Raw genomic sequence first — 12079 nt, 5'->3', positions numbered from 1 at the left:
ATGTATTGTTTCATGTAGCAATGAGCACTCGGGCAAGAACTTGCAAATAAAACTTGATTATTATTGACATTGATATCGCTACTATCTGTACCATTAGGAGTTGAACAAGCGCCAGACTCATATGGAGTTGGAGCACGCTTTGATGCTGCGTCACCATGAGGCCACGCAGGATCTGGAGTACAAGCACCTTGCCCAGATCCATCGCATGAGGATAGATCAGATGAAAAAGCAGCACCAGACCGAGCTGTCCAACCAGATGGAGTACAACAAGCGTGCCGAGCGCGAACTGCGGAAAAAGCACCTCTTGGAGCTGAAGCAGCAGCCCAAGAGCCTCAAGGTCCCGTCTTCTCTATCTTGTCCCAAACTCTTCTTCGTTCACATCATGCCGCTGTTTTAAAGAGCTCACTTCCTTCTTACTGCTTATGTTGTTGTGGGAAATGTTGTAGTGTCATTGCTTTATACATTTTGCATCTTGCCATCTTCTGCTTGACATTATGCCGTGGTCACATTGATGGACTGAAAAGCAAGACTTTTGACTTAAAAATGATGTTAGCCTCCTTTGAAAAACAGACATTTGGCTTGCCCCTGAGGCCTCGCCAAAAAAATAATATTGGCATTTCTTTGGCTTGCCCCTGAGGCCTCGCCAAAAAAATAATAGTGGCATTTCTTTGGCTTGCCCCTGAGGCCTCGCCAAAAAAATAAGTGGCATTTCTATATCAATCTCCCTTTCAAATAGAGGCTGCAACCACTGAGTGACCTAATATTTGACAGGTCTCTCATCGAATATCATAGATGGAAAAAAAGTATTTTTATGTTTTGTATCTTTTGTTGTCTTTCAATTCATACCTTTACACTGTGAATCATATCCCAATCATAAAATCAAGGGTCATACAAATCTGGATTAACTGTTGTAGTGAACATTTACATTAATTTTATATGTGTGTATGGCTTGTGGCAAGTTAAGTGGAAAACTATCAACAGTCTACATCAATGTGGCCCCAGTGCATGCAAAGTCTCTGCTAGTCACATATCTACATTGTCCATCATGCATACATTCATTTTAAACTCAAGCTTTCCAGATTTTTCATGTGGTGTAATAGTATATTTTCCCATTTTTTTCTAAAACCCAAAAGCAGCAAGCAATGTTTTTTGTCAGTTCATGTGCATGTTTTGTAACAACACACTGAATTCTTCTCGTGGACTTGTGGTGTGTTTTCTTGAATTGGTAAATTTCCGACAAAACAGTTGTAGAATTTTCTCTCTATACTTGTATACAAGACAAAAAATATTTCTCTCTCATAGTTTTCTCCACCACTATCTTTGCCATGTTAGATCATGTATCCTCTAGGAAAGTTTGTAGACACGACTCAAATGAATGATTGTTGCTTGTTGTATTATCTCTTCTGTTGTGCTTTCTTGGTCATGTGACGTGTCACAATGCACTTGTAAGTGAAGTGAACTCACTATGATTGTTTGATTTTGTCTTAGAATGGCAGCGGGACCAATAAGTATTTGTAAACCAGTTTTAAAAACTTCCCTGAAAAATGTTGTATCTGCATCAAAATTATTTTTGGCGAAGCCTCAGGAGCGAGCCTAATAGTGTATATTACACATTTGATTGTTATGTTTAGGTGCACTTTAGGATATGCATTTTTGGACTATCCAGGAAATGTGAAAGAAAGTAAAATGATAGAAACTTACGACATTTGTGCAGTGTAAATGGAATGGCACCTATTGTAGTTCAGAGGTTTTTTTTCCAGCATTTCAACTTTTGTTTGGGACATACATGCACACGAGTGTAAGAGTGCATAGGTTGTACACATACTTTCTCTCCGGCTGCCATGTTTTCCATTTCCCATACCTCATTCATGAGTTCTGAAGCGAGCAGTTACCAGTGCATGCCTCCCCCGTCGGCTTGGTTAGAAACACCCTCTGTCCTTTTGTTACCGTGTGTGGTGCTAAATTTGCATGTACTACAAACACTCTCAATTTTTTAAATTTCTTTGAAGGCTATTAGAAGGTCTTAAAACTTGCATGATGACTGGACTTCATGTCCTTTTGACAAGTAATCCTAACTCTAAGTCATGTGTTTTTGATAGTGAGAGTTGTCATAGGATGTACAGTTTTGATGTATGAGGAACACGATTGCATGAACTGTGTCTGTTCTCACACTCCCCCTACTGTCTCCCACCAACACTGCAGGCCAAGGAGTCCCAGATTAAGAAACAGTTTCATGACACCTGTAAAATCCAAACCAAGCAGTACAAGCACCTGCGGCAGCACCTGCTGGAGACCACGCCCAAGGACCAGCAGAAGGCTGTCATCAAACGGCTGAAGGAGGAGCAGATGCGCAAGATGGCCATTCTGGGGGAGCAGTACGATCAGAGCATTAGTGAGATGCTGCAGACCCAACATGTGAGTTCTGGAGGGGGGGGGTAGGTAGGAGGGAGAGGGGGTTAGGGTAGGGACAAGATGGCCATCCTGGGGGAGCAGTACGATCAGAGCATTAGTGAGATGCTGCAGACCGAACTTGTGAGTTCCGGAGGGGGTAGGTAGGAGGGGGTTAGGGTAGGGACAAGATGGCCATCCTAGGGGAGCAGTACGATCAGAGCATTAGTGAGATGCTGCAGACCCAACATGTGAGTTCTGGAGGGGGGGGAGGGGGTTAGGGTAGGGACAAGATGGCCATCCTGGGGAAGTAGTATGATCAGAGCATTAGTGAGTAAATATAGCTACAGACTTGGTACTTTCATACAGTATAATTGAATTAAAGAGGAAGCAAACGCCTCGTAAACGCCATCCATAACTGCGATCTTGGGTTCCTCAGATTCGTCTTGACGAGACTCAGGAAGCGGAGGTCCGTGCCCTAAAACAGCAGCTTCAGGCAGAGCTGGAGCTGTTGAACGCGTACCAGAGCCGCGTCAAGATGCAGACAGAAGCCCAGCACGATCGTGAGATGAAGGACCTGGAGCAGAAGGTTTCCCTCAGGAGGGCCCTTCTAGAACAAAAGGTCAGTTCTCAACTTGGGCCTTTTTATCTCCATGAAAAATGGAGATATTGTTTTTTTGGGTGTGTCTGTCTGTGTGTGTGTATCTGTGCATCACTTGTGTAGTTAGTGTAACTCAAGAACCTACGCCCTCTGGCTGTTTTAAATGGTAGTATAATATAATATGTGTGGTCTACAACAAGTATACATTGTACTGCCTGTTCCAGATGGAGGAGGAAGCCTTGCGGTTACAGATGAAGTGTAGCTTATATTATAATTAATTAACCCTTGTCCTGCCTGTTCCAGATGGAGGAGGAAGCCTTGCGGTTACAGATGAAGTGTAGCTTATATTATAATTAATAAACCCTTGTACTACCTGTTACAGATGAAGTGTAGGTTGTGTGATTTATATTAACCCTTGTCCTGCCTGTTCCAGATGGAGGAGGAAGCCTTGCGGTTGCAGCAGGAGCGTCAGGAGATGATGCGCTCGCTGCATGAACGCCAGGCGCGGGAACTGGAGGAGTTCGACCAGGAGACCATGCGGATGGGCCTGAGTGCAATGGTTCTGAGCGACATGTCGGGGGACCCAGGACTGCTGGGTGACGGTGCCATAGGGGGAGCGGCGGGCGGCCCGGGCGACAGTCGAGCCGGCGCCCGCAGTTCCAGTCTTCTGTCGGGGCTGGGCTACGGGTCTTAGTCCAGACACTTCCTCCACTCAGGCATGCCCATTCTGTACATCTTCTCCTCACGGCCTGGAGAGGGGGGCGGTAAGGGGGGTGTTCCTAACGTGTACAAACCGTGAGGGCGGCCATCGAATGCTTCCAAGGGTCTCCCACCTCTCCTTGTACCCCATAGTTTGCACTCGGCTCCTCACGGCCTCCTCAAGGGCTGGGAGGGACTTTTTAATTCTAAGATCTCTTCACCTGGAGTCAAGGAGGCATGTTCTAGTGCCCAGTGATCACTGCAGTATTGTACAAAGGAAAGACACAGAGAGGACCCTTCATGTGACGATAAGCTACATGTACAGGACGTGTACATGTGGTTCTTTACATAGCCATGTGATATTCTCTTAGGCTCTTGCAATATTGTGTATAAAGATGCATACGAGACTTTCTACAATTTTGCTTTAAGAAACTACTACTCCCCTCGTTGTTCACTTTTCAACATGTTCCGAGGCTGATTGTTCGGGGGATCGAATAAGACCACATGCTAGAGTCATATTTTTGGTACTTGTTCTGATGGGGAAAAAAGGACGTTGATGGCATTACAGTCTAGTGTTACCGTGTCTAGTGCTTTTTACGATGGCAAACCGTCGTGGCGTGGTAGGGTCTCAAAAATGGCATGATCTCACCCCCTTGTAATGTAATGTAAAGTAGCCTAACCAACAGCATGGAAGAAATTTTGTAATTAAAGGGTTATATCATTTTTTAATTCTATCATTAATGTTATTTTTAAAAAAGATAAACTGTTAAGAAAATTATTTAACAAGTTGGGGTATTTCCAATGTTTCTGTTATTCACTGTATGTACAAAAAATTTGCCTCTGGAGAGAAAAAAAAATCAGTGTTCTGTAACGAACTTATGAAGTCGTACATGAAAAGTTGTTTAAGAAGTAGAGAAAAACTTTCAAACTTTAGCTAAGAAGAGTGAGAGAGAGAGAGAAATGTTTTTGAAATCTAGCCTAACTCTTGGTAATGTAACATTTGGTAGGTTTTCATGTTCTACTGGCTAGGGAGTTTGTACAGGAAAAATAATCTTAATTAATAATCCTGAGCTGCTAACAAAAATTGCGTGCAAATGTTTTCCTTTGTTTTTCCTTGGGTTTTTCTGGTGTTTTTTTTTTTTTAAAGAAAGAAAATTAGCGACCGAGATAAGAGAAAAACTAATTGATTTTTACCACCCTCATGTACACTTCAGTCACTGGATCAATAAATGCTGGGTATCTGTTTTTATACACATCAGAGTCTCTTTGATCTTCTTTCTTCATACTTTCATAGATAGGAAACCTGTGCATAGCAGTTTTATTACAGAGCAATTTGATTATATGGATGACATCCATGCGCACATCAATTGCCATTTGCCAACATACTGTAAATTGTACAAAGAAGGTGCAAAATATCAAATATATGCCGTGAATTGCAAAGAAATATTTTGGGAAATGGATAGCAATGTTGTAGAATGCCAAAGCAAATTCCAAAGTCAAAGAAGAAGATGTGAAAGAAAAAAAAAATTAAGAATCTATCATTCGGTAGACCATATTCTGTGTGTTTATCTATTTGTTCAACCTTCCTGACCACATAGACTTTTGATGAAGGCAACTTGTTTTTTCAAAACTTTTTATTTTATTTGCACGCTTGCATCAGTTTTGGGTTCCCAGAGGATGCCATCCATAAACTAGTAATCAAATCAACATGGCCTGAATTGCAGTATGTATCGGCAGGTGTGTTTCTGCCATATTGCAAGTTTGTAAGACAACTCAAAATGATCATAATAGTCTTTTTACTGTCCTGCAGTCTTCGCCACAATTCAATTGATCAATCACCTAGGATCTAATGAACTTCCATGTACAGCGTACAGTCTGTTATAAACCTCATGACACTTTTGACTAATTGATATTGATGACGTCACATATCTCCACATGCACAAAGTGTAAGTTAAACAAATTATCAAGCCGCTAGGGGGCGGCCACCTAGCGGCATGCAATGGTACTGCAGCGGAACTTCCGGGTTTGATATCTCGTGTTCTGGGCATGCTATGGTCGGTCATGATTTTTTAGTGGTAGATAGCTATTGAAAGGGAGAGTAAGTCATGAAGGTTTGGGCCACCTAGTGGCTTTTTTGGAACTGCATGAGCCAATTTCATTTCATATTTTGATTATAACTCAAGAAGGCACTTATCTACATAATTTATGAGGAAATGCTACCAGGATTAATTGGAATCCCCTCCGACCAGCTGTCGACCCTGGATATGCGGAGACGCGAGGCATCCGTGCGTGAGCTCGGGAGGGTGGTGGCGGACGACACACACCCCTGCTGGCAGTTCCTTGTGAAATCCGGAGACACTAAGTACGATCTAAGACAAACTTCAGCCTTCAAAGTACCGTTGAGCCATACGAAGAGGCATGAACAGTCCCTCTTCCCCAGAACACTAAAATTGATGCAACAATGAGCCAAAAGGTTACATTGATTGCCATGTTCTCTATATCTGTGAATGTTTTAGCTTAGTATTTGCACGATGATCCTCAACAAGATTTTGTATATCTACATGTAATGTGACTATCATGATGGTAAGCGTGCTTTTATCAGATTTTACAAATCTATTGTGACCGTGTCAAGTGTGATTTGCCTCTGTGTAGTTTTGATGGCTCATTTTTTATAGTGTTGACTTGTGTAAATTCGCAACGCAATTCAGGTTTACAAACCTGCGAAGTTGTAAATACTATATAGAGTTACTGAAAAAAAGTTACTGATTAGCATTCTTCGCTAAGATAAGACTCTCATACTTTGAACAACTTGTGTTATTAGAGTAGAGAAAACGGTCAACTAACATAGCTTATGCAAATGGAGTCAGTCTGCAGTTCAGTGACCTCTCGCAGAGCGCTGTTTCAAAGTGGGTGTGAGGAGCCGATACGCCGACAGGATTTTTTTTATTTTTTTATTTATTTGTACCGCGCCCAAAAATACTACAACTCACGGGCTTTTCAGAAGATTCAAAATATTCATACACAGCTAAAACCATCACCAAGCAATCTCGGGCAGAAATCAGGGTGACGACCACGCACTTCCGGCAGATTACCGGGTCATGACCCAACCCCCCCCGGTCACAATTGAACTCCGACCCGGAACCTTAAGTCATTTCCGTTTGGAGTTTGAAATCGACCAGTTTGAAATCGGCGTAACTGGAAAGCACCACTATCAAAATGGGGGGTAAATCGGAAACGATAGACCATTTTGAAAGCACACTTTGCAAACCGGTGGGTTTCCTGGATTGGGGAATAAACTTTTACACGGTACAAAATGAAAATGGTGTATGTTTTTTTTTCGTCTCATATTCTCATTTTGGTTATTTTTAAGATGCATATTGTTTTAAAAGATATGACCCATAAGAAAAACCATGTCCTATTTTCAAAACATGTGGATTTAATTTTTAAAAACATGTCCCATTTTCAAAACATATGTGGATTTAATTTGCCCCCTTTTTAAAAACATGTGCCATTTTCAAAACATATGTGGATTTAATTTGCCCCCTTTAAAAAAACGGCCCTATTTTCAAAACATATGTGGATTTAATTTGCCCCCTTATAAAAAAACATGTCCCTTTTTAAAAACATATATACGATTTTTGTGACAGTGTTTCTGCTTCGTAGGTTGTACCCTAAACTCAAACATATTCGTTTTTCTCAAGTGCACCGCGCTATAATTTTTACCGCGTCGAAGCTAGTCACCTTGGGGCCCTTAACTATAGAAATCCCCATAGGCCGGAAACTGTGTTCTGCTACCTTGATGCACGCGCGGATGTTATCCATATCCATATAATCAAATCAACATGGCCTAATTGACCAAACAAAAATAACAGACAACACAGTACCAGTCCGGCAGTTTATTGTTACTTAAGCCTGAGCAGCTCGCCAAGCATCAAGCATTTCCTCCAACATGACCATTCATTTAACACTAGAGAACAAAAATATCTCAACTTCAGCACCCATTCATATCTGGATACTTTCTTCTAATTTCATTCATAAATTCTTCATGTTCTTATTTTGAAATAACTTCTAGGTTAGGCAGCCATTTAATATCTCTGCCATATATTCCATTCTTTTTTCTGTACACTAACAAACTATCGTTAAAGCTTGGGTTAGCCTCTGGCAATAAAGAAATTCCTAGGCACCAATTCATACAGCCATGGAGGCAGAATGGCTCTATTTGTACAACATTACATCTTGATATCCAAGTCATTTTCAATTCTACACAACATGACCAAATGGAAACAATTGCTGCCTGGCTGCCCTAACCTTACAACTATGGGGAATTTAATAATAAATTCAACCTTTCCGAGCATTCTTTAATACACATCAGTTCAAGGTAGTCTCCAGTGCTTTAAAAATGTGGTCATCTTCCATTTCATAGCTTCTGGTGACATCTCAACTGTTGAGCAAGCACCATTTGAGATTATTGGTAAAATAACTGCTGGTCCATACTGTGACTACAGCCCTCTCCTAACCATTTCAAGGCGTACACTTAAACCATCACATTTCTCGTCTTGGTTAACATGTATTATGTATAAGTCCTGCTTTTTTACCCATTCAAATTAGCCATGACTTTGTTTTCCCATCCAATAAAATTGACTTTCTTTCCAATGCCCAACCCTAAACTAAGAAAGTCATAATTCTTAAAACCTGAGAATTGAACATTACAACTTTCTTAAATCGAATAACTGTTAAACCCCAGTACACTAAGTTAAAGACTCTCTCATGTTCTTGTCTTGGGGTAAAATGGGCTTTTCTCCTTTAAGTAACTATCAAAGGACAGGTTCAAAAGCTATCACAATATAACACAACTTTTATTCGGCCTAAGTTTATCTCGAAAGCCTTTTATTGGACAAAGGTCTTGTTTTTTGCAGGGAATGACAAAACTGTGGTGATCGTATATGCGACAAACATCATTGTTCTGTTTCTTTGGTTTCAGGGCAAGACATAAGTGGTTGAAAAATGCACCTGTTATAGCTTCGGATTTTTCGGACATCTTTTTGGACAGTTCTATCCACATCTTTCAAACAGATATTATCACTTGGTGACATAATTGTAACATACAGGATGGGAGGGTTCAGACAGCTAAAATTGGAATGTCGCACTAACGATATTCAGTACTTCTTGACGTTGTAGCAGCTAGGTCATGTGATCAACACTGTAACTCTGAATCGTCTTTGCAGTCTTACAACAGTAAAAGCAGCGTTGTCATCAAAAACATCACTGTTAGAACATGAAAGTACAATGGATTTGAAGGCAGTATGTATACAACAGTTACATGTACATGCAGTTGTCAAAAGACATTATTTTTCTTAAGTTCCTACTTATTTCAATTTTATCATCCTTTCTGCTGCTGTATAGGCAATTGACATACGTCAATTCAAGGCTGAGGGGGGGGGGGGCTACTGCTTTTTAACGATTGTACTCTGAGAAAGTTATACTGATGAAACCAAGTGAAATTTCGTTACCTTTTTCTTGACTTTTTCTCCTTGTTCACACTTGTCCAAAATACCCCTAACCCGTCTTTCTGGTGTACCAATTGAGAAAAGATGCCAATTCAAGCCCTGGTGACCATACAAGAGGGTCGAAACATCTTTCTTCCCAATGTACCTAGACATATTGTTGGAGCAGAAACATCCTACAGAACTTTTGGCACAATCTAAAGACAGAATAGGATAGTAGTATTATATCTTTCTTGTTTATATCTACACAGGATGCCTGAGTTTTTGGATCTAGAAAGAAAAGCAGTCAAACTTTAACATTAGGCCACACCAATTTAATTTCTCGGTTAACGGATTTTTCTTTTAATTTTAGGAAAAAAATCATGAAAACAGAAGGCTTGGGTGAACTGACCCTGTTCACTCCCTCAAATTGTGTTCACCAAAGTACAAACTTTCCTTTTCAGATTTTGTTTTACTGCTTATTTTCCAATCTAGCATTTTTTGAAAAATTCTGTTAACCAAGAAATTAAAATGGTGTGGCCTAAGAAAGGGGCTTACACAGTGGAAAACTTTATTTTCTTGAGTCAGTAATATATTAGATCCTTCACCAGCTATAGATGTACATGGGCTTTTGTTCAGTACCATTTTAAATCAATCTCAATCTCAATTCCATTTTGAAGTTGTCTTGACATACATGCAAGCTATATGATGCGTACTCTACTGTAAAATAAACCTTTCTTAAAATTTCATACTTACAAATAATTTTGCGACAGAAAACAAATCCTCAGTAGAAAAGACTGTGCGTTTTTCTGGAGAACGATTTGAACTTAGATTTCTTGGAGTTGGGCCCACTTTTTACAGGATACCAAAACAAATTCTCATTGTCATGAAATACTGTACAGAAGAAATTAATTATAGTATTCAGATCCATTTGCACCCGATAAAAAGAGAAAATTCATAGCATAACACCATGCCCAAGAATCACTAAGACAATAACATTAGTTTCAGTTTTTAAATTGAATTCATGGAACAAACACCTCCCATTAATAAAGCTGTACTTTTTTTTTCATCCCTATGTGAACTAAAATATAAACAGATACTGCTTACATCCCAAACCACTACACTGTAGTATATCAGTCAAGTTCTCAGTATCTTTTTGCAGGAACTTTTTTACATAAAGCCAAAATTATTACTTATATCTCCAATAACAGGTCAGAAATTTCTTTATCCTCATAATGCCCAAAACATGATACGTGTATTGAATTCATATCTTTTTAAAGAATACATTCAACCATTTCAAAAGTTAGCCTTCACAGCTAGTGAATGTTTCATCCTGTGTTAAGAACAAAACATTTAAAGGACAGTCTACTGAAAATGGGAGACAGAATAAAAGAGTTCAGGTTTCTAAAACGAGATTTCGCATAGAACGGGAAACTTGACGTGTACGCTACAAACTGAAGCCCCAGGTTCTGCAACAGTCTCTCCCTCCTTCCAATCATACTTGGATCGCTTGCACATGGTGTAGAAATCTTAGCTGCTCCAGAAGACCGAAACCCACAGCAACATTAGGCAAGGGAACTAACTCCTTTGCACCATCTCTAAGCACAGCCCTGTCCACCCATAGACTCAATCACACTTGTCCACATCCTAACAGTACTGACTTACTTGTGAAGGATTCGAAAACTATGCACGCAGTACCTCAAAGCAGGGATGGCAGTGGGATTGAAACCGGGCATGAATATTTACAGAACGTAAGTCAGACCTGGTTAGAAACAGACCAGCGTACTCGAGTCTATGGGATGGCAGGGCTAGCCGTTATATCATCACACAATGAACCATGGAGAAATCTTCTGTTAATTGCTGGCGGCTGATGCGGCTATTGGTTGTTCCGTACGAAAATCCGACAACGTCTTGGTGTCTTCTTCCTCCTCCTCCTCCAATGAGATTTCATACACCTGTTCCGAGGTCGTTTCGATCAGCTTGTCGTAACAGGGCAAGCAGACGCGGACTGGGTCGAAGAGTTGTTCGGTAGGGATGGAGATCTTCTTCTCTGAACAGATGTCACAGAACACGTGTCCACAGTTCCTGTAGGAATCACACAAGGACTTAACATGAGCGACATCTGTATATGCCTATAATTACCTGCATGGAAGAGAAAAATGTTGTTTTTGCTCCATTTATTCTTCCTCTTCTTCTGTTCCAAACAAATATGGCCAATGACCAGATGGCTGTCACCATGGCTACTGGTAAAGTAGATGACACCCTATGGTGTTCGATTACATTGTGTAGCAAGTGGCAGGACAGACCTGAAGGGGCTGGTCACCATAAATATGAATGTGTTTGACTTTGAGTAAAAATAAAGAGAGTAGTTTAAATTTGTAAGGCTAGGTCTGGGAAAACCGGTTGAACGTCATGTCAAGGACACTAACTCGTAAGAAACGTATGGAAATGTCATTAAAATGTAAATCATGTTTGGATAGTTTCTATGGTAAGACAACCATACTAGTAGGTTATAGCATGCACAGAAATATCCCCCCAAGGTTTTTTAAATGGACTATCCCCGAGTTGCCCTCCGACCTGCATTGGTGTTTCCTGCGAGCCATCCAGGATAACAACAATATTCCTTTTAATTAATGCCCCACTGTCTTCATCGCTGCACTACTAAAACAAAATGGGAAACATAGCATGTACAGAAATCTTTCTGGCCCCCCAAAGTTTTTCAAATTCACGACTTTCACACTTCCCAGAAGTACTTGTGCTGGGATCCAGAAACGGATATTCTCCTGGCGACAACAATTTCGCTCAGCGTGCGAAACCACTAAACGTAATGGCGTGTGGGCGCACGAAATCCAATCTAACCGAGTAGAACACAAAACACAACTCAGAGACGGAAGTTCGATGCAGAACC

The 12079-nt window shown here is 40.6% G+C and overlaps 2 protein-coding genes across 8 annotated transcripts in view; one reads left to right on the top strand and one right to left on the bottom strand.

The window, feature by feature from the left end:
* LOC136439859 (serine/threonine-protein kinase TAO1-like) overlaps positions 1 to 4941 on the top strand; it is a 35176-nt gene extending 30235 nt beyond the window's left edge. For 4 of the 5 annotated variants that reach the window (XM_066435525.1, XM_066435516.1, XM_066435497.1 and 1 more), the window contains 4 exons: positions 98 to 337; positions 2203 to 2415; positions 2828 to 3010; positions 3423 to 4941. In XM_066435525.1, the coding sequence (XP_066291622.1) occupies positions 98 to 337; positions 2203 to 2415; positions 2828 to 3010; positions 3423 to 3683 (897 nt within the window). In that variant the 3' untranslated portion in view covers positions 3684 to 4941. Of the gene's footprint in view, positions 1 to 97; positions 338 to 2202; positions 2416 to 2827; positions 3011 to 3213; positions 3283 to 3422 lie in introns of those variants that run through there. The other variant, XM_066435533.1, reaches the window with a different exon arrangement.
* A 2628-nt stretch (positions 4942 to 7569) lies between these two features.
* Positions 7570 to 12079, bottom strand: part of LOC136439838 (myotubularin-related protein 3-like) — a 41063-nt gene continuing 36553 nt past the window's right edge. For 2 of the 3 annotated variants that reach the window (XM_066435471.1, XM_066435479.1), the window contains exon 17: positions 7570 to 11256. In XM_066435471.1, the coding sequence (XP_066291568.1) occupies positions 11025 to 11256 (232 nt within the window). In that variant the 3' untranslated portion in view covers positions 7570 to 11024. The remainder of the gene's footprint in view (positions 11257 to 12079) is intronic. The other variant, XM_066435486.1, reaches the window with a different exon arrangement.

Source organism: Branchiostoma lanceolatum, chromosome 1 (assembly GCF_035083965.1).
Source record: "Branchiostoma lanceolatum isolate klBraLanc5 chromosome 1, klBraLanc5.hap2, whole genome shotgun sequence".
NCBI classification, from domain to species: Eukaryota; Metazoa; Chordata; class Leptocardii; order Amphioxiformes; family Branchiostomatidae; genus Branchiostoma; species Branchiostoma lanceolatum.
Note: the sequence above shows the minus strand (reverse complement) of the source record. Positions and strands in the feature narration are given on the sequence as shown.